Genomic DNA, 21,698 nt, shown 5'->3' on the forward strand with positions numbered 1-21,698 from the left:
GAAAATTTGGCATTTCCTTTGAAGCTTTATAGCTGAGTCGACCTTGAACTGCTCTTTATTATATCAAAGGTAACTGGAGTAGGGGTGCTGTGACGCAGGGGCAAATCACAAACCACGTGTTGAGTCCTTGGTCCTCGTGGTGGTGGTCGTAGGTTCGATTCCCGGCCTGGTGACATTTGTCACATGTCTTCCCCCTCTCTTGTTACCCTCCTTCCTCTCGCACTACCTTCAAATAAAGGTCACTAGAGCCAACAAAATATTTAAAAAAAAAAAGGTAATTGGAGTCACATGTGAAGTTTAACTTCTGAAGTTCAGTCCAGATGCTGAATAGACTTTAAAATAACCACAAACAAACGATGCCCTCAAACATTGGTGAAGTTGTTTGTTTTGCAGCTTGATTTATGTGGAAGATGAACAGAAAGAAATGAATGTTTACACACACCTGGGTTAATGGATAACAATTAACTTTCACAAGGTTCTTCTCCGATAAGCACTGAAGGCTGAACAATTGTGAAACTATGCAGAGATTTTCCCATTGTTAAAGGCTCTTCCAGGACAAACCAGAGTGATCATGTTACAATAAGGCCATGTAATAAAAGTTTGCTTGAAATAAAACAAACATTCTGCCCACAAAAAAACATGGTAGTGAAAAAATGAGAAAGTAGTAGGGTATTTAATAACAATAACTGTAGTTCAGTTATTCTTTGTCTTATGATGCAGTAAAAGATCCAAAAATACATATCTTAAGTAAGAAACATTTATTTATATAACATCTCCTACAGGCTGGAAACCACAAAGTCTTTTCAAAATATGACATAAAAACTGCTGGTAGGTTGACAGAGTATTAAATCACCCAAGTGAGCCTTTCAAATTTAACCTTCCAATTTTTTCATGTTGGTTGACACATAGAAATTCTCGAGTCTGCTATATTCAAGCTTAAAAATGTTGAAAAATAGTTTCTGTTTACTACTGCATAATTTCAAGCAAAAATACCTAATACTGCAATTTTCAAATTTACACTTGAAAGCAGCAGGTCACGGGGTTCAGGGAGGGGAGAGAATGACGAAAGATTGCAGAGCAGTAAGGAAGAGCCTTTCCTGTTTCATAAGGAGAAGTAGCGATGTTGCTCACTTTGTGCTCAGTTCATAGTTGATCACTTTTTCTGTGCGAGGGCAGAAAAAACAAAAACTTTCACTTTGAAACATTTAGCTTTCAGGTAAGACTGGACTTTCCTTCATTGTGTCTTGTTTGTATCACATTTCTTTACTGAGGAAACCGCCTCAGCTCAAGTTATCTCTGTGGCTTTGAATGCTTTCTTTAAGTTTTCTCCTCTAGCATTTTATTACTTCTAATCTCTCAACAGATTTCATCAGGATCTTTTCATCCATGACAAACATGTCTCAGACAATGGAGACAGAGGAGGACCTCCTCACTTTTCTCCACATCAAGTTTTACCACCCACAGCAACACTGTAAAGGTTTTTACGGCTTGCTTCCTTTGGGGACCAGGAGCAGACACTCTGCCGATGATCCTCTCAGGCTGGGCCGCGACGCCCAGGCCTGCACCTACTCTCTGGCTGACCCCAAGGTGTCCCGCAAACAGCTGGCCCTAAGCGCCTATCGTACACCCCAGAGCCCGGACATGCTTTTCTCCATCCAGAACCTGAGCCAGAGAGGGCGACTGTCAGTGAACGGATCGTCGCTGGGCTACCTGGAGAGAATGGACCTTCCAGACAAGGCTCTGATCCGGTTCTTAGAGTATGAGATGCTCATCGTTCGGGAATCTGGAGAAGCAAAGACCAGTTTTGAGGTGGACATGGAGGTGCTGACAGTGCCTCCCTCCAGAGAGACATGCACCTGTGTGCCTGGAAGGTCACCAGTCATGGACACAAGTATGGTGGACCAAAACACGGCTGGGTTAAGAGAACTTGGACCTCTGGAAACTGATGAGACACTCATCTATTACAAATGATCAACAGACTGAGCCGGAAGCATCAAGGCATTGCTGTCCATTTGTTACAGTAAAGTTGAATTAGGTAATGATATTCATATTCTATTGTGAAATCATTAAATCCTTTTATACTTTGACTTTTGCAAATAGATAAAATACAGCTGGACCCTTAAATGTCTGCTTTCATTTTTGTAAATATGAATATTGTGGTGTTTCAATGTCATTTACTTCTGAATCATAGGTTTAAGCAATAAACTATTTTTTTACAGCATCTTTTGTCCAATATTTGTAAATTATGTTCCTGTTATAGATCCAGTTTGGAAACTTGACAGAAAAGCTATCACCACCAGCCCCTCCTCTGAGTGTTTTAACATTGAAATCCATAAGTCACATGGCAAAACTGCAACTGACGGGTCCTGTGGGGTCAAATGTAAGCCCTCTGACCTATTAGGTCAGTCTGAGAGTCCCTCAGACCATGAAGACACAAATGCTTCACTTCCAACTTACATAACATGGAGGCTTAAAAGAGCGACTCTACGGGAGGCAAAAGGCTATCTGCCGGGAAAACCATCTGAAACCTGAACCCACTGAAAGGAGAAGGGTGATATGGCCAAAGAGCGTGTGAAAAAGCTGTCTTTATAAGGCTTGCAGAATGTTGGACAATAATCAGCTGTTCCATACAGAAGCTCAGAAGCTCAGAGCAATGCTGCCTGTACAGCTTGACTTTGAACAAAAGAACTAGTAACTATCTTGTATTTCCTTCACGCTATAAGTTTCTGGCTCTTGACCAGGTAAACAATGGAAAGCATGTGGTGTGTTTTTTTATGGGGAAATAGCTTCATTGTTGGGTTACCAAAGACAAAAGGTAAAGTTAGACAGTCTGTGAATCTAGCTTGAACTGCCATGTCTTTCAGACTGAACTGGTTAACTATAGTTTGCACTGGTTAAGTTGGACAACAAACATCCTTGTGCTGTATGAAGAGATGCTGCAGGATGGAAGCTTTTTTTCACCACAACTTAAGAGTCCACCTACAGTCCTATATTGGTAGCTACATCAAAATCCTGTTTTAAGTGAAATATATAAACAAATCAGTTTTTCTAATCAGAGTAAAAGTATTAGTAGAAAATTTAAATACCATCTATTAAAGATAAAACAGCAGTACATTTTTAATTAAAATGTCAATCATTTAAAATATGACTTTTAAAAAGATACATTTTCCAAAATACTGTTAAATTGACTTTCCCAATATACCTTTAATATTGTCAAATTAAAATTTAAAATTGTTCAAAATAGCTACTGATTCTTGAGTGTTTGTTTTAAAAAATATAAATTTTTCAAAATGAGTAATGCCTGCCTCATCATTTCCCAAGCAGAAAAATATCTCAATTTCAAAGCTTGAAATGTATGAAGCCAAGAAGTACAACCATGGTTTTCACATGACATAAGTACGCAAAGTCAATTCTGTGGGTAAAAATACTTTAATTATGTAAATCAGAATTATGAAAAGACAAAAACTGAAATCACTGTACATTTTTGAAAGTTCTTTTTTTTGTATTGCAAATACCACTTCCAAAAATTACATTAACACATGCAAACAAAAATGTTATATTCTTACAAGTGCAAATACAGATTTTTATTCAAGTTCTTCATGCTAACTGGAAGAAAATATTAAGCCCCAACGTAAACATCCCCTAAAAGAATCCTATTTCCAAACTGTCTTTATTCTAGCCTGAAAATTAGAAGTAATCTTTTTATTTACTGAAAAGACTTTACTAGCAACTTCATTTTACAGATGGATGACAAAACCAAATCTGATGTTTTGGCTATTTGTAAAAGATCAGTTCCAAGGCATTTTGCCATCAAATCGAATTTCCAACGTTATTAGAAACCACATTTTATGAAATATATTCTATTTCCTGACAACGTGATGTACAACACTGCCAAAAACAGCTACGTTACCAATGGCATGTCGACAATCTCAATCTGAACATGCATAAGGGCCTTTGGACCATATCATTCCAAAAGTATTTTGTAAGGAGCACTCAAAGCTGTGATAAAAAAAAAATTACTACACTGCTGGTAATGCCTTCTAGTGCAACTTCTAAACGTACTTCAGGCTGAACTTCATTGTTTTTACTGCTGAACACTTCAGCAATCAGTACCATGACTACCATGACGATGCCACTATTTCTTCCGGTGGCCCTTTTAGTTCTACCAGCTTGTTAGAAATCAAATCATTTACATGATTATCTCTTCCCATCCAAACTGGACCATTTCCTCTGGGTTATTAAAGTTTGTGACTGAGTATATCAAACTATTCCCTGGAATGTGTTTAACTGTGACATCTTCTAATAATCCTCAACTTGGTAAGTCAGAAAGCAGAGGTTCATACAAAAACAGGATTAGCAGAAGCTCTTTCAGGTGTCAGAACTGTACTTAACACTACAAAACACATTCAATCATAGAGGAGCTGATTCACTAGACCCACAAACTGCAGACTGATAATATCCACTTTGTATGTTTTATCACAAGGGTTCTCATGTTGTGTATACATAAAGGTCATGAATTCAACCCTTTTTCATTACAAACTTCAGGTGTGTCCATAATGAACCAATCACAGAGATGTGGACAGTCCTAACTTCATGACTGGCATAGACCAAGTTTTACAGTGTTTGGTGAAACTTAAAAGGCTGTGCTGGTAAACCGATACAATGAAACTAGATGTTGGGTTAGTTACGTGTGCAAAGCGGTGTACAAACTATCTTTAAAAACAATGAATTTAGTTTTGGTAAAACACAATGTAAAACTGCAATGTGCCAAAGAGTCTTTAGAGACCAAGACTAGTTTGTTTCAGCTTTCTAGGATTAATCCTGTTGGAACTTTTCTCTGAAGCGCAACACAGCTAAGTGATATGTGCTGCCTTTAGAGCCGCTGACTACACAGTGGTTCCATGCTACAAAGGTCATTTTGGAGAATGTCTGCTAACTTATTTGGCCACATAAGTCAGACTTGAGTCCAGTCAGACCAGTTGCAAGAGAGGAAATCATCCATATGATGACTTGAAGTGTGAAATTCCTAATACTTCCTAGATCTAATTGGAGCCTTTGACTAAATACACAGTGCTAATACATAAAAATCACAATTGCTTGAGTGTATTTTTTTTCCATGTCTCTACCTAACTACCATTCAGTGACTTCCTTTTATCATACAAAGAACATGGAGGCCGTATTTACATCGTTTTGCATATGACAATAGGGTCATGTCAAGAGAGGTGCCAGATATTCCAAGAGGTAGTTAACTGATTTGGAATGTGCTTATTCATAATTTTGAATTTTTTGTGCATACACTATATTTTTAAACATATATATTTTTAAACATTTTTAAACATATAGTGTATGAGGCCCAACAAGAACACTGATGTTGATTCATATCATATAGTACACAAATCATTCAATGTCCGATCTACTGATGCTCTATCAGCTGTATGGAGTAGATATGTCTTGGGGTGGGGAATAACACTTGTTCGATATCTCGTTTTTTGTCACCCATCTGCGAAGCTGTACATTAATAGTAAAAACTCCTAAAGTGTAAAACTTCATTATTCAGTTTCATTCCTACAACATGAAGTCCTCAATTCCTAAAACTGATGCTCTACAAAAGCAGTAAAAGCATAAACAGGTGACATCTTTCTTGTGTCAGTAATCCCTTGACTTACCTGCTGACTGTGAAGCTCCCCTACAGCCTTTGGATGTTAGTCCTGGCCCCAGGTCAACAGAGGTTTTGGCTTGGAAATCTTTGCACTAGGAAGAACTTTATGAGTTGACTTTATTTAAATTTTGATACTGAGTGGGTAAAGTCGAGTGGTACGCTGGTAAAAACTATGATCTCACAAGATCCGACAAGACGTTCTTTAATCAACGTAACGATTTACATGGTTGTGATTCGTTTGTTTCTATTGAGGAAAAGATTATTAAAAACAGCAAATAATTACAAACGGTTACAGAGGTGAAAAGGTGTTGCGCAGTGAGCATCGAGATCACATTTACTAATCAAAAATTAGTTTACCAAAAGGGAAAATTTAACAGATCTTGCAAACGCACAGTATTAATTGCGTTATTAAATGGGCAGTTACTGAGTTACTAACTTACATGTTATCCATTTACGTTTCACAGCAACGCCACAGAAGTTTGAATTTTGATGGAGAGAATTTACATGATTAATCACACGTGCAGGTTGGGGAGTAAACTAAAACCGCCTATAAAGGAATGCGGAGGTTATTTAGCTTTCTAAGGTCACACACAGTTTTACGCTTAATAAAACGAAAAGGTTGTTTTAAAAAAAGAGACGCCCCATTCAGATGTTTGCCAGTAAGTATTTTACAGTACAATTCAATACTAAAACAGTCAGAAGAAGGAAAAAACATATTCTAATCACTAAAACCAAACAAACAGCCATTGACGTAAAGAATTCAGTTCCTTTTGAGTGTCGTAGAGGAACGAAACGCGCTCAGCCGCAGACAGGAAGAGGATAAAGTCACGTGAATCAGGAAGCGGCGACGCAGTCGGACAACAATCCTGAAAAAAGAGCAAATAAAACAAATGAACGATTTGCCTCCCAGACATTAACAGTACGTTTTCCATTACTGTTGTTCCCCAGTGTCCAGTACGAAGGCCCTTTTGTCAGTCAGCCTCCACACAGAACAATATTTTCTGGCGCGTCGAATCACAGTTTAAATATTTTACTAATAAAGTAATTTTATTCAAACAGTGATTTGTGAGACGAAAATTGCAGGTTTTGTCCAAGATTATCTAAAGCTGCCTCTGCCTTTAGAGGGACGAAGTGGAGAGCGAGAAAATGTATTCTTTTTTTTTTTTTAACTCTGTCCTAATCTCACCTTCAAAATGCTGACGTGTCGCATTAGTATGCGTAGCGTGCAGGTGGTGGCGGAGGCAGCCGGTCCGCATAGGGGTCCCTTGCACGTGGAACTGCGTATGGAGAGCGATCGTAGGCATAGCCGTTACTGGGCGGAGGGGGCAACGGTGCGTTAGGAGCCCTCCGGATTGGGCTGCGATCTCGGGCGTAGTACGATGAGGGGGGAGGCGGAGGGGGTGGAGGGAGGGGCCGACGCTCATATGGATTAAGCGGTGAGGTCATAAGGCGGTCTCGAACGACAGAAGAGGGCGGAGGCGGAGGAGGTGGGGGTATAGCACGATGCTCTTCATAGGGAGACATGGCATACGGACGAGCTCGGTATTTCTCGTAGTAATCTACTACACTGTATCGCTCCCTTTCGCTGTCATAGGGCCGCTCAGGATAAGCCGCCCTCCTGGGGGGAGGAGGTGGCAGAGGAGGACCTGGGTAACCAGGGGGCATGGGGCGAGCCCTCAGGTAGCCGGGTGGGGGAGGCTCAGGCCGCTCTCCTGGATAGTGTGGAGGCCAGTAGCCTCCCCTGTCAGGGGGAGGAGGTGGGTAGTCTTCACATTCTTCATACCTAGGTCGACTCTTAGAAACCTGAACGTGGATGCGTTTGTCTACAAAAAAAACCCCAAAAAGATTAGTCCATTTCAGTTTGAAAGAGCATTACTTCATTTCTCTCATATTACTCTCTTACCTTGAAACTCAGAATTATCAAGCCCTTTGATAGCATCCATGGCCTCATCATAGTTGGGCATGTGCACAAAAGCAAAATTCTTGACAACAGCACACTCTGTGACCGTACCGTACTCTTCAAACAGAGCACGGAGTTCGTCATCAGCTCCTTTTTCTACATTGGCTACATGTAGTTTCACCGGGCCCTGGTTCTTCCCGTGACTGGCCTCGACGTTGATCGGTGTGCCGTGGAGTTTGTGCAGATGAAGGGTCCTGATGGCTTTGGTGGCAGCCTTACGGTCATCCATATGGACAAAGGCGAAGTTCTTGATGATGGCGCACTCGGTGACCGTGCCGTGCTCCTCAAAGAGCTCCTTGATCTCATCCTCGGTAGCTTCACGGGGAAGGTTCCCCACAAAAATCTTCACCATTGCTGAGAATCTGTTTAATCAAACAAAACCAACAAGACAATCGCTAAATGGGAAGTAAAATGTAATGGAAACTGTAAATATGACATTAATATAAATGATGCACAATGATCGGCATTAACACAACAAATATGGAGCTAAAACAGTCTCATAATTCACAAATGCACACATCAAGAGCCACACGTGTATTTTTGATGCCAACACAAAGATATCTTGATTTACAAGCTGCTTCTGGCCTGTGAGTTGCCTGCATTTGTGTATGAATTTTGAGACTCTCCTCTCAATCCACAAACGTTTTTTTTTATATATAAATGGTCTATCTGATTGGATGATCAACAACCAATCAGATATCAGCCAATCAGCCAACCATATAAATGGACCTCTGTTTCAGTCAATCACATTAACCCATTCCAACAGCTGTAACCATGTCGAAGCTCACTTTAGACCTCAGCCTGGCTTCTAGCAGCGACAGAGGAGCGGTAAGTGAAATATCTATCAGATTGCATATTAAGCTTTGTATAAGTTTAAAAAAAATCATTTTGTGTTTCTGAAAAGCGTGACTTAAGAGAATTATTTAAAGGACCAGAACTTTATAACAATTCATAATGTACAAAAGCTATAATAGACCAAATTATCTTGGTCTGGAGAACAGCTTCCGCGCCAATAATTACACATAAGCCTGAGCAGCTACCTCAATTTGGGGCAACAAACCCCCAAACCTGTTAAACGGCTACTTTAATCACAAGAAATTCAACTTAAAAAAAAAACACTAGCCTGACACTATTGGTATGCAGAAACACTACCATAGCTCACAGTTTACAGTCGCACACTTAGATCACTTAGATCGCTAGCTTGTGTTCATAGTTGCACAATTAAATCGCTTAACATTAATAATCATAACATGGGGATAAATAGCTCAACATGTTAAGAGATATTTCACTTACCGCTCCTCTGCTGCCAGAAGTCAGGCTGAGGTCTAAATCGTCTGTGCTTACACATGGCTACAGATTACCCCAACCTGAGGGTCCGTTCATATGATTGACTGAAACAAGGAAGCTATCTACTGGTTGCTGATCATCCAGATAGACCATTTATTAAAAAAAAAAGACATTTGTGGATTGAGACGACAGGGGAGTCTAAAATTCACACACAAATGCAGCGCAGCTCGCAGGCCAGAAGCAGCTTGTAATCAAGACATATTTATGTTGGCATCAAAAATACAAGTGTGAATCTTGTTCTTTTCGTTTGTGGATCTCATTCTGTGCATTTGTGAATGTCATTCTGTGCATTTGTGAATTATCAGACTGTTTTAGTTTCATAAGCTCGAGCTATTAGCTAGCACCTTGAACCCCGCAGCCTCACTAAGACGAAATGTCAAAGGACATTTCACGGGCCCGCTGAGTGCGCTTGCTCGACGCCAGACAAACGGCTAGTAATAATAGCATGTAATTATAGCAATTAATAATAGAAACCACAAAAAATAAACTTTACTCACGGATCCAAAGACGACCTGAATAGAATGAAATATCTTTTGTGGAACGTTCTACCCACAACTTCCTGTTAACTACGTCAAGAGGAAAATGTCAGAAATGCAGCACCATACCGCCATCTAGAGTGCAGGATGTTAAAGTTCACTTTAAAGATGGCTAGCAGGGTGGTTCTGAAATGTCATGTATAACAAGTACCACATCAGTAGATTCCAGGTTTTACAAGTGCCTCCATCTTGAAAGATGACACAAACAGAAATAATTGAAATTTCTTACAAATTTTTTTTCTTACAAATTTCTTCTTAAGAGGTTTAATTTGTATTCAAACCTGGACAGAGAGGTTAGCTGAAAGGTCTGTAAAAGTAATCATTTTCCATCACCTGGGGTAGCGCCACAAAGATTTGAGGCACACCAGCTCCAAGCCATGAAGCTCTCTAAGGTTCAGAAGAGTAAATGAGTAAAAATAACACAATTAAAGGTTTGAAAAGATCTAGTTAAAGAGTAATATTAATAACAATTTGAATCTTGAAACATGACCTTAAGCTTAAACGGTTTATTAATGATAAAAACTAATTCAGCCATAATTAAGTAAAGTCAATAAAATGGGACATTGCCACCAGGTGTTTGCTAATTGCTGCTGGCTAGTCTGAAGGAGCTGAGTGAGGGAGGGTTGTGCTGAGTGGGAACCCTCCCTCACACAGAGCAGATGCTGGGAAACTGCTTCTCCAAGAAGGAGCTGTGTCTGAAGGCAGCTTTGGGTCCACCCAGGCATTTTTGCACAGATGAATAGTTGCCATGGGAGATTAAAGGATTTCTCAAGCATACATGAAAGATTTGAGGCAGTAGGCCAGGTATGTTTTTGATGAGGGAATAACATTGTAACTTGATGCTCAAAAAAGATGATTTTACATGATACTGATTTACACTTGAAACAATGTTATCATTCCAACATTTGGTTTCACAAGAACCATTTTGTTGAAACTTGCCACACTTTCTCAACAAAATTTATGTTGAGTATAATCCTACTTCACTGTCTCTGGCAGAGAGGGTGTCATGTTTTCACTGCTTGAAAAACAAAACTGAAGTTGTACAACCAGTTGACAGCCCGGTTTTAGTTTTAGTCGTAGCCTGGGTAATTTAGATTTGTTTGCATTTTAACTATCTGTTGTCATTTTAGTCAATTTAATTTTCTGTTGTTTGTTTTGAAAAAATATGAATTCCAAGAATAATGCCTGTTCAGGTGATCCAGTCTTTTTAAATGGCTAAAAATGGGATCTGATGGGATATCTGATTGGATATGATCTTATTAGAATATTTTTTTATTAATTTGTTGACAAAAATATCAGTCATCATCACATCATAATTAACACCACTTAATTATGGTGTTAGTATAAAAACTTTTTTTAGTTTTTATACTATTTCTAGTTATCTTCCAAAGATTGACAGTTGAACAAAATACTTCATAGTTGTGGTTGATGATGTAAACAGTGTATAGCAGTCTGTTAATCAGTAACAGTTCATCTATACAGAAGTAGCTTCCAGAATAGCAAATGTGAAACCAAGACATGACTTCCTCCCTGTTTAAAGTTGCAACAAAAAGGACTTTCCAGTGCTCTGATGGTGCTTTCAAGGTCCTACTGTAAAAATGTGTTCCAGCAGAACACGTAAGAAAAGTGTTTTTGGTTTTGTTAGGACACTAGACTCAGTCTCTAATGTCTTTACTAGACATGTGGATGTTTTATTTTACAGTCTTCTGATACAGACTTTTTTTTTCTCTCAGGTAATTTTAAAGCCTAACGTGGAAAACAATCCACCCCAGTCACTCATTTTTTACATTCCCAGAAACAGTGATACATGGACAACCTGTTTTACAAGGTTGTCCATGTGTCCAAACAGAATACGTTCCTACTATAAGTATGCCTTGCAGTAGGAAAAGCAGGAACTTCAGACTCGTATGTGAAAGCACCATGGCTACAAATGGGGCGTGTGAGATGATGACACTGGAGACTACAAGAGAAATGTTTACAGAACTGTGGCAGGAACAAAGAGCCTGGAGTCATTGCCAGTAGCTACTCAGACAGCAAATATTTTCTTCTCTGCGAAAAGTGGGAGTCTGTCTACATCTTTATTTGAAGAAAAAGCTTCCAGGTAGGACAAAAATATCTTGGTTTGACAATCAATGAAAAGCATCCTACATTGTTTATATATAAACACTTTACAGTATTTCATGACTTCAAATCTCTCAACAGATTTTCTCAAGATCTCTTCATCCATGACAAACATGTCTCAGACAATGGAGACAGAGGAGGACCTCCTCACTTTACTCCACATCAAGTTTTACCACCCACAGCAACACTGTAAAGGTTTTTACGGCTTGCTTCCTTTGGGGACCAGGAGCAGACACTCTGCCGATGATCCTCTCAGGCTGGGCCGCGACGCCCAGGCCTGCACCTACTCTCTGGCTGACCCCAAGGTGTCCCGCAAACAGCTGGCCCTAAGCGCCTATCGTACACCCCAGAGCCCGGACATGCTTTTCTCCATCCAGAACCTGAGCCAGAGAGGGCAACTGTCAGTGAACGGATCGTCGCTGGGCTACCTGGAGAGAATGGACCTTCCAGACAAGGCTCTGATCCGGTTCTTAGAGTATGAGATGCTCATCGTTCGGGAGTCTGGAGAAGCAAAGACCAGTTTTGAGGTGGACATGGAGGTGCTGACAGTGCCTCCCTCCAGAGAGACATGCACCTGTGTGCCTGGAAGGGCACCAGTCATGGACACGGGTATGGTGGACCAAAACACAGCCTGGCCTGAAGAGACTGAAGAGACTCTCATCTGTTATTCTAACTGAAAATTACCAACAAACCGATATGGACTTTTTAAACAGCATGGTATGTCTGGGATGATATTCACTTTTTCTACTTGTATTGTATTGAGCCATATGTCATGAATATAAGAAAGTTAAAAATGTAGCAGATTACTCTTCCAGTTTCCATAAAATATTACCTACATCTAACTTGTATTCATTCCAAATCTTGTACAAATCACATATTACTCAGGGATTCCATACAGCACCTTGACCAACTCTTAAGCTTGTTAAATCAAGTTTTTCTAGAGCTTTTAAGAGATAAAACCACATTCCTCATCTTTAGGCTCAGGTTACAGTGAGCCTGTAGCCTCACTGTAATCTTTAGTGATGACCTTTAGAAAGCAACACGGTATCACTAGAGATGGGAGTATTACATTACAGCTTTAGTTAACATACAAGAAAATACACTGGAAGTTTTATTCTGAATAATTAACTTTGAATATCTAATAAATAATTGTAAAATTCTATAACATTTCCTCTTACATTTTAAAGTAAACCCCATTAGCTTTCAATCAATACAAAATTCTGCTTCTGAATATTTACTTTTCTTACAATACCTTTACTTGGCTAAAATAAAAACATTAATAAAATTGAGCATAGAATGAAGCTGACAAGAGCTGTCCGTTCCACTAATGGCACAAGCCAGTTATGTCTGGAATGTGTTCCACTGTGAAAAGCTGCTGAGCACAAAAACTAAGAATGCAAGCAACGTCCAGAAAGAGATGAACTTTAATAGTTTCCTTGATAAACAGATTTTACCAAAAGAGGAACTGGGAAAAAAGCAACTGTTCCACTTTTAGTCACAGAATTACGGTAGCTTCAATTTCAGGAGGAAAACTGCCTTTGATCATATTACCAATTAGCACCACATCCAAAAACATTAACCAAAACAAATTCAATGAAATGTTACAGTTCAAAGTGGGTGAGGAAACTGTTTAAATTAACATTTGAATATGAGGCTAAACTTTTTACACTGGTTAACACATTTTAAATGAGCAAGTTGTGTTTGTATTAATGTCTTGTTAAAACTTTACAAGTGTTGATTTGTATTATTTCCAACTTCAAACATTTGTAGAACTATTTTCTTGAAACGGGGACAAAATAAAATACAATTTTCAGTAATTAACATACAACAAAAAGCTAAGAAAATTCAGACAGTAGGAATCTTTGATACAAAGTGTGAGACATGATTTTTCTTTACAGTATGATGTCACAAGAGATTAAAAAACTTGTCTTCCACAGCCTTTCCCTGAACTCATCATTTTGCAAATAGGTGATGCAGGTTTTCTGGAAGCTTGGGGAAATTCCCTTCCAAATGGACCAAACTCCCACAGGACAAGCCGTTCTCCTGTTGAATCCAACCGGTTCTGTCAGGCATTTTATGTTTCTAAACAGCAGACATCATGTACAGTCATGTCTAAAAGTTTCGGCAGTGACACAGACACTGAAATCACTCGGTCTAGTTAGCCTAATGATTGCTATAAAAAGAAAACAAATAAATCATCACCTTCTCACATTTGCAAATAGAACATAAAGCACTTATGACATTGCCTCTTAATGGCCTAACATGTGAGGAGACACTACCAAAGCTCCACAGCGCCACCATGTGGGAAGAGCTATGTGATCTTCACAGAGAGGAAATCGACAGCATTAGACTCAAAGGCTACATACACTGCACCACTGTTGTCACTGGTTTCTTTAACAAAATAAATGCTGCTAAACTTTTAACCTTTTACAGCCCAGAGGTTGTAACAGCTATCAAGAACTAAAATGTTCCTTCTCAGTTTACTACAGATAAATGTGTATATATATAAAAAATTTAAAACTAAAATAAGAAGTCACTGTCACTGCTGAATCTTTAGGCAACGACTGGAGATGAAATATTCCAACTCAAGATGCCTTACCTCAGAATACTGACCAATCTCACATTTTCTTTGACTGTCAGTTATCTTGGGACCATTTTTCCAATCAGTAAACAAACAAATCTGTGGGAAAAATGCACAGAAGGTTTAATAAACTTCCAGATTTAAATTATGAAGAGAATCGTGCAGTTTTTTTGTTTTTGTATATGTATCTACATTACAGGCCAAACATTTGAAAGTAAACACAAGCCAAATAATTAAAGCAACTTCAAGTTTCGGTTCACAGTGCCTTTCTTAAAGATCAGCTCTTAGAATGAAGCCTCTTCTGCAGTGGATGTGCAACAGTCAGGAAAGAGCAACTCCCTTCCAGATTCACGTTGGACAACCTGAGGGCTCCAGTTGGCATAACTTTTTAACAATTCAGCGACAGAGCAAGGTACTTGGCCATATATGAATTTCATATTTGAAAAAAATTATAAAATCAAATGCTTGGCCAGTGCAAAAGCATTAAAACAGGAGTTATGTGTCATTCTCCTCTAGGAAAACACTAAACTAAATTATACAGTTAGTTGGAGTTAAAAAGATTGCCAAAGCCATAAATGCCTGATATTTACAGAAAAAATGTCTATTTATCCATCATCTTCTGCTTATCAGAGACTGGATCAAAAGATTAAAAGGTCCAGGAAGTAAACCCTGACTTCCCTCTCTAGGTCATGCTAGGAGTTCTGTATGTAGCATGATAACTCCTACATACAGATACCAACACCACATCATTTGAATCTTGTAAATACAGAGCTGTCTTTACAAGAGTCCTCTCCTCAAACTCTAAACGTTTGAGGAGAGGACTCAAAAGAGACCAGCTATCTGGTCTCTTTTGAAAGACCAGCTATCTCAAAAGACCAGCTATCTTTTGAGATAGCTGGTCTTCAGCTATCTCAAAATAGATAGCTGAAGACCAGCTATCCTTCAGTGCTGGATAGCTATCCTTCAGTGGAAGCCATTCAACGAATCAAGATCAAATCTCATGACCACAGAGGGTTGAGACACAGACAGCTTGGCTTTTTGGCTAAGGACTTGAACTACTGCCAAAGAGGCCCTAATCCATTTATCACCTGGTTCATCATACATCAATAATGAAAAAAGTACCAAGAGCCACTGGAGGCAAAGCTGGACTCCTGACAGCACAATCCATCTTCTTTCTCAGAACTTATCTAGGACACTGATGGGAGTTTTCTGGACAATAACAAATCTTTAAAAACTCTGACATTCCAATTTTGATCATACATGTTTTTTTGACTGAAGTCACTGTTGGCAACAGCGACTATTGTTAACCGCATACATGCAGACATGACCTGGTGGATGACAGTGTAGTAAAACAAGTGTCTTGAAACACTATGTGACTTTGCTTTCAAACATTTGACCTGCAGTATATAATCTTTACAGGTAACAGTTTTGAGACATTTACCTGAGTCTTTCTGCTTGGCATCAGGGAGGACTTACCCAGGGCTTGCTTCTCCTGCAGATGGTTTAAGCACCTACAAAGAGCACAGACACCAAGAATACCAAAGATGCAAGCTATCTGATTATGTAGTTGCGAGATGTTCAGGCTCAAAGACAGTAATGGAGAGGGGGACTGGTGGGAAGGAGGCATTTAATGAAATGGGAAAAGAGAACTCAGTTGATTCAGCAATTAGTCATAATGGTAGATTAGAAGGCCACCCCTAAAATGATTCAATGCCTAGCAGGTAAAGTGGGAAGAGTTGGATGCTGCAACCGGTGCGCTAAGAGGTTCGACCGAGATAAACCAGGCTTGATTTTTCGTTTTTGAATCTAAGCAAATGGCTGAGAAACTTCTCCATCCACAAACGTTGCACTAATTAGTTCAGCAAAACCGGACAATTTCAGACCTTTTTCTAAGTTTTAACTGAGGCTTACAAAATGCGGAGCACTGGGGGAAAAAAATGTCAAGTGGGAAGCTGAGTGTAAAGAATAAAGTGAAAGCACTGCCACGCCTAGTTTCAGCTGCCTACCAACCACAACCAGGAATAATTTCACAGTTAAATACTGACTTTGTTTCCATTTGTTTATTAAAAGCCTTTGAAATAAAAAGCAACCTGAAAAGTAAATACAGTTCACACAGAACGGGCCTACGGATTATATTTCCGCAAGAAAATTTAACAAAGTGTAAAAAGAAAAAAAGTAAATCACACTGAATTTTTTTGAGGTCGTTTCAACAAGTGTCGCAACTTTTTACGATTTTTGAACAACCGTCCACACTCTGTATTATATTCAAGCACTCCTTAACTGATTTTAAATTACTGAACATTTTCTAAATCAACCAATAAGCTAATAGTAAAACTAGTTTTGCTGGTAAACACCACAGGTTGTAATGTAAAGGCAATCCCTTGTTATGAAAATATACCAAGTTTTCCCAGAGACTAATAAAAAGATTGGAACAGAGAATGGTTTTCGGTCATCAACTACAGATTAATGCGACACACTCCATACACTCTCAAAAGCTGTTCTACTGAACACTTTCAGAATATCGAAGAAAACAATTTGAGGAACACAAAAGTTCATGAACAGCTCAGGAAAAAGAAACGCAGAGATGGAGTTGTATGTTTTTAAATACGAGGCCGTCCGCAATATCTTCCTGTAAGCCTCAGGCGAACGCAACGACGTGCTGGGTGTATAGCGCCACGTGCGTCAGCAGACGACGATCTTGTCATATTCTAAAAACCTGGAAAGAGAGCACACGACACATGTCAAAGCGCATTCTGAGAAGAAGTCGCGCAAAACTTTTTTGTATTGTTTTAGTATTTCAAGCCTCAAGCAGCAACTTGTACGCTTTGTTGTTGTATGTTGTTTTTGGTTGTGTATTTAATGGCTGAAGAGTCACAGGGATTTATAGCTTTAGTTGATGGTAGGGCTGGACAATAAATCAATAATATATGTCACAATAGACATGTGATCAATATTGATGGCTAATACATCATACTGATGCATATTCAATATGCAATATATGCAATATTCACTGAACTCCCACCTAGAACCGCACAGCATTCTGGAGGATGTAGGCAGAGGAAAGACTTTAGCTGCTCAACCTCTCATAGGTTGATGGCATCAACAAACTCACCCTTTGGTTACCTAGCAACAACTTGTTGTGTAATTTGTGCAGCAACAGTTTCATCACTGTGCCTCACAACTGCTTAAAAATAAACAGTGTGGAGTGAGAACAGGAGAGGTCCCACCAGCAGTTTGGCAGAACTACAGATGTCTAAAACAAAATACGAATCAATAATTACCAATAAACTGATATGAAACACTTATATGGTGACAAGTTTTTCAGAAATATCGTCCAGCCCTAGTTGATGGTAGCGATACAAGATGGGACACTACCTCAATATATAGGTCTTATGTATTTTTTTCCTGAAACATCCAATAGCCAAACAGGAAACACTGTCTCAGTTCTCACCTTGCGTAACTCTATGGCCCTCTAATAGCCTGCGTAGCGAGGCGGCGGTGGGGGAGGCAGTCTCCCAGCATAGGGGTCCCTGGTACGGGGAGGCGCATACATTGGAGCCCTGGACATCGGTGAGAGTCGAGAGCGCTCGTAGGAATACCCATTCCCAGCTGCTGGGGCAGGTGGAGGAGGGATTCTCCTGATCGGGCTCCGGTCCCTTGCTGCATACGGAGAAGGGGTCGGGAGGGCGCGGCGCTCATATGGGTCGACTGATGGCGCCACCCCGAGGCGCTCTCTAACCAGAGCCGATGAAGGAGGCGGAGGAGGTGGTATGGCACGCCTATCGTCGTAGCTCGCCGCCGCGGTAAAAGGACGGGCCCTGTACTTCTCATAGAAATCCACTGACCCGTAGGGCGCTCTGTCACCGTAACCATGTTCAGGGTACGCTGCTCGTCTCATGGGAGGAGGTGGCGGTAGGGGCGGAGGGGGAGGTGGTGGAGGGGGATAAGCAGAAAGGCGCCCTCTGTAGGGGGGCTCAGGCCTTGGCATTGGGTAATATGGAGGATAGTAGCCTCCTCTAACTGGTTGGGGTGGATATTCCTCCTCCTCCTCCTCAGGACCCCCTCTGGGTCTGCTTTTTGATACCTGAACATGAATACGCTTTCCTAAGAAACAGAAAAGAAAGAGAGTATATGTTTGATCTAAAAGTCTTTAGGACGACCCTTCAGATCATCCAACATGGACAACTGGTGCAATTCAATAAATTAGAATGGAGATTACTGCAGCAAAGCTGGCCATAGTAAAAATATTTCTGCTTTAAAATCCCATTTTATTGGTCTTATGTAAGATTCTGAAGTCCTGAGGAACAGAATTTTGGAGTCCCTGTGAATCATGGTCTTGGTGGACAAAAAAAAGAAGAAAAGAAAACAACTCAACTGTTAAAAGCTTAAAGGGGTAGTATTATGCATTTCCAGGCACACAGTACCATAATCAAGTAACTATACTACATTCAGTTGTATATGAAATATGACTTAAAAGACTTTGAATTTTGTAATTTAGCACCTTGAAATTGGGCCGTGTCCCTTTAAAAACTCCTGCTCTTCCTGAAACTCCGCCTTCAGGAAATCATCACAAGATGGCTCCCCCATTAACCCTTTAAGAACATGTTTACCAGCCTTTCACTGAGAAGTAGCTTGTATAATTAGCTTAGCAGATGTGCAGCTCCACCAGTTGTTTGCTTATTGCTGCTGGCTAGTCTGAAAGAGTTGAGTGGGGGAGTCTCTGTGAGGGAGGGCTGCTCTGTGAGATGGAAATTGGAATCTGCAGCTCCAAGGAAGAGCTTCGTCCTTGAAGGCGAAGCTCAGTCCCCACAGGCGTTTTGCACAGCTGAAGGGTTGGCAGGAGAGATTTCTCAAACATGCATGAAAGGATCAAAGCAATAGTCCAGGTATGTTGCTGTTGAGGGCATAAGATTATAACATGATATAGCGCTCTTAAAAGTAGATTTTACATAATACTACCCTTTGAAAATATCAAAGTGAGTGTGTAATGAATATTTATAAACATTCAAGGTTCAGTTTGTGAATTGAACTTCTGAAATAAAGCCACTTTTCAACTACATTTCAACTTATTGGGAGGCATCTGCACAATATGGCCGCACTCACCCTGAAACTCCAAGTTATCCAGGCCCTCCAGAGCATCCATGGCCTCATCATAATGAGGCATGTGAACAAATGCAAAGTTCTTGACAATGGAACACTCAGTGACTGTGCCGTACTCCTCAAACAGGTCCCGCAGCTCCTTATCAAAGCCTTTTTCAACGTTGGCAATGTGGAGTTTGACGGGACCCTGGTTCTTCCCTCTGCTGGGCTCCACATTGATGGGTCTCCCGTTCAGCTTGTGCAGATGGAGCTCACGGATAGCTTTGGTGGCTGACTTGCGGTCGTCCATGTGGACGAACGCGTAGTTTTTGTACTTCGCGCATTCCGTTACTATGCCGTACTTGACAAAGAGCTCTTCAATGTCCTCTCTCGTCGTTTCTGGAGAGAGGTTACCGATGAATATCTTCACCATGGTTGCTCCAGTGTACGATCCTAAGTGGAAAAGAGGGGAGGGAGAAGAGAAATGAAAACAGGGGTTGATGGGCAGATAGTTGAATTCTAATGGCGAAACTACAATGCCATTATCAAAGGGAACAAGCTTAAAGTTAGGGTGAAGGGAAACAAAGTTTTAGTCAAATTTAACTCAGACATAACTCAGACAAAATAAAGTGTTAGCCTGTAAATACCTTATAAAATATAGGAGCAACTTTAAACAGAAAGCCAAAAAAAAGCTTACTTGTTTGAACTTCCTGTCCATAGAGCTACTAGCCGGTTTGCTAATGTCAGCTAACATTAGCTACTGAAATGCGCAACATTTACAGTCGCTATCAATAAAACCTCGGTTTTTGGTAGCCCATAAGTAAAAATGTAAATGACCATACATTGAAATAAAACAACCAAGAACTTTAAAAAACTATCTTACCGTTTGGCAACAGCGATATCGAAAGAAACTCCAATCAGACAGACGTCAAAGTGAGGATGGCGGTATGCTCGAGCTGGGAATCTGATTGAGCGATACAGATGCCAATCAAGCTCTACGGATTGTGATTGGCTAAAGCAAACTGGAGACGGAAAGGGTTGGTCTTGGACTCCAGCTGCAGGTTACGTAAAACGTTTCCTGTTCAACTAGTCCTGAAGATATTTAGCTTTGTCCTGTATAACTTACGAACTATTTGAAACGAAAATGAAAAGTTTCTATGCCTGTTTCATAAACGTTTGGCTACTATTCTAGTAAGAATTCACACTCTAAACTCAGAAATTGACTTTTAAGATTAAAGTCAGAATTCTCAGAAAAAGAAAGTTATGATTTTGAGATTAAAGTAAGCATTTTCTTTTTCAGTGTCCCTAATAATTTTACAATTTTGACCTGACTTTTCAGAGTTCTGACTTTTTTTCCTGAAAATTCTGACTTAAATATCAAAAAAAAAAATTTTTAATAACGTCGGAATTCTGAGGAAAAAAATTCTGAATTCTGACCTTTGACATCGGCCCTAATTTGCTCCCCTAGAATTTCCCAACCTTTAAATTCAGTCAGATTTATTTATAAAGTACATTTATATGACAGTTATAGATTCAATGTACAAGGCAGCAGTATACAAAAATAAAGGCAAAGAATAAGACACATTAAAATAAGGTACATAGAAATTTTAAATAGCACACAGAAATAAGATAACATAAAATCAGAAAATGAAAAAAGTAAAACTAATAAATGACAATAATCCAAGTATCAAAATTACAACAGCATCAGCCTTGATAAATAGTGTACAAAGCAGTGTATAGATATTATACTAATTTTTCTTATAAAGTCTAAAATGAATTACACATTTGAGATCCTTCACACCAGAACTGTACACATATTTATTAACTGTCTCAGAAATCAGAGGTTTGCATACATGTCCTTAGTATTTAGTAGCATTGCCTTTGAATTGAATGACTTGGGTCAAACGTTTTGGGTTTCCTTCCACAAAGCTTCTCACTTTAAGTAGCTGGAGTTCTGGCCCATTCTTCCTGATATACATGGTGGAACTGAGTCATGTTGGTAGGACCCCTCACTCATGATTCACAACTTTTTGATCTACCCATAAATTTTCTGCAGGATTGAGATCAGGGTTTGTGATGGGCACGCGCACCAAAACATTGACTTTGTTGTCCTTAAGCTACTTTATAACCACTTTGGCTGAGCTTTAACATCCATGGCAGATGTCTTTAAATGTTACTTCAATATCACCTCATAATAATCATTTCTCATGATGTCGTCTATTTTGTGGAGCGCAACGGTTCCTCTTGCAGCAAAAGAGTCCCACACAACATGTCACCCCCATTCTTCACAGTTGGGATGGTGTTCCCAGGAAAACAAACATCCCCCAAATGTAATATTGGTCACTATCCTCCACTTTAGTTTCATCAGACCACAGGACATGTCTCCAAAAATGAAGAAAAGTGTCATTTTTGAAG

The 21,698-nt window shown here is 39.7% G+C and overlaps 4 protein-coding genes across 5 annotated transcripts; 2 read left to right on the plus strand and 2 right to left on the minus strand.

The window, feature by feature from the left end:
* Positions 1 to 1,074: 1,074 nt before the first annotated feature.
* LOC106920509 (TRAF-interacting protein with FHA domain-containing protein A-like) lies at positions 1,075 to 2,221 on the plus strand. The gene is made up of 2 exons (XM_014991545.2): positions 1,075 to 1,216; positions 1,364 to 2,221. The coding sequence occupies exon 2, from the start codon at positions 1,387 to 1,389 to the stop codon at positions 1,969 to 1,971; it is 585 nt and encodes a 194-aa protein (XP_014847031.2). The 5' UTR covers positions 1,075 to 1,216; positions 1,364 to 1,386; the 3' UTR covers positions 1,972 to 2,221.
* A 1,189-nt stretch (positions 2,222 to 3,410) lies between these two features.
* LOC106920518 (RNA-binding protein 4.1-like) lies at positions 3,411 to 9,568 on the minus strand. Its single transcript, XM_014991558.2, has 4 exons — positions 9,464 to 9,568; positions 7,563 to 7,981; positions 6,846 to 7,482; positions 3,411 to 6,525 (listed from the first exon to the last, which is right to left on the minus strand). Exons 2-3 carry the CDS (start codon positions 7,969 to 7,971, stop codon positions 6,869 to 6,871), a joined length of 1,023 nt encoding a protein of 340 aa, XP_014847044.1. The 5' UTR covers positions 7,972 to 7,981; positions 9,464 to 9,568; the 3' UTR covers positions 3,411 to 6,525; positions 6,846 to 6,868.
* On the plus strand, positions 8,367 to 13,557 carry LOC106920519 (TRAF-interacting protein with FHA domain-containing protein A-like). Its single transcript, XM_014991560.2, has 3 exons — positions 8,367 to 8,447; positions 11,236 to 11,603; positions 11,705 to 13,557. The coding sequence occupies exon 3, from the start codon at positions 11,728 to 11,730 to the stop codon at positions 12,298 to 12,300; it is 573 nt and encodes a 190-aa protein (XP_014847046.2). The 5' UTR covers positions 8,367 to 8,447; positions 11,236 to 11,603; positions 11,705 to 11,727; the 3' UTR covers positions 12,301 to 13,557.
* Positions 13,030 to 20,256, minus strand: LOC106920517 (RNA-binding protein 4.1-like). Of its 2 annotated transcripts, XR_015766250.1 has the most exons (6): positions 20,167 to 20,256; positions 19,308 to 19,736; positions 17,656 to 18,308; positions 15,646 to 15,715; positions 14,223 to 14,303; positions 13,030 to 13,666 (listed from the first exon to the last, which is right to left on the minus strand). XR_015766250.1 is itself a non-coding variant. In XM_014991552.2 (4 exons), the coding sequence occupies exons 2-3, from the start codon at positions 19,714 to 19,716 to the stop codon at positions 17,677 to 17,679; spliced, it is 1,041 nt and encodes a 346-aa protein (XP_014847038.2). In that variant the 5' UTR covers positions 19,717 to 19,736; positions 20,167 to 20,256; the 3' UTR covers positions 16,250 to 16,920; positions 17,656 to 17,676. The 2 variants fall into 2 exon arrangements, 1 of the variants encoding a protein (XP_014847038.2); XM_014991552.2 differs by lacking the exons at positions 13,030 to 13,666; positions 14,223 to 14,303; positions 15,646 to 15,715 and adding an exon at positions 16,250 to 16,920.
* Positions 20,257 to 21,698: the final 1,442 nt, after the last annotated feature.

This window comes from Poecilia mexicana, unplaced genomic scaffold, assembly GCF_051168715.1.
Source record: "Poecilia mexicana isolate PSO_F unplaced genomic scaffold, ASM5116871v1 scaffold_18, whole genome shotgun sequence".
Lineage (NCBI taxonomy): Eukaryota > Metazoa > Chordata > Actinopteri > Cyprinodontiformes > Poeciliidae > Poecilia > Poecilia mexicana.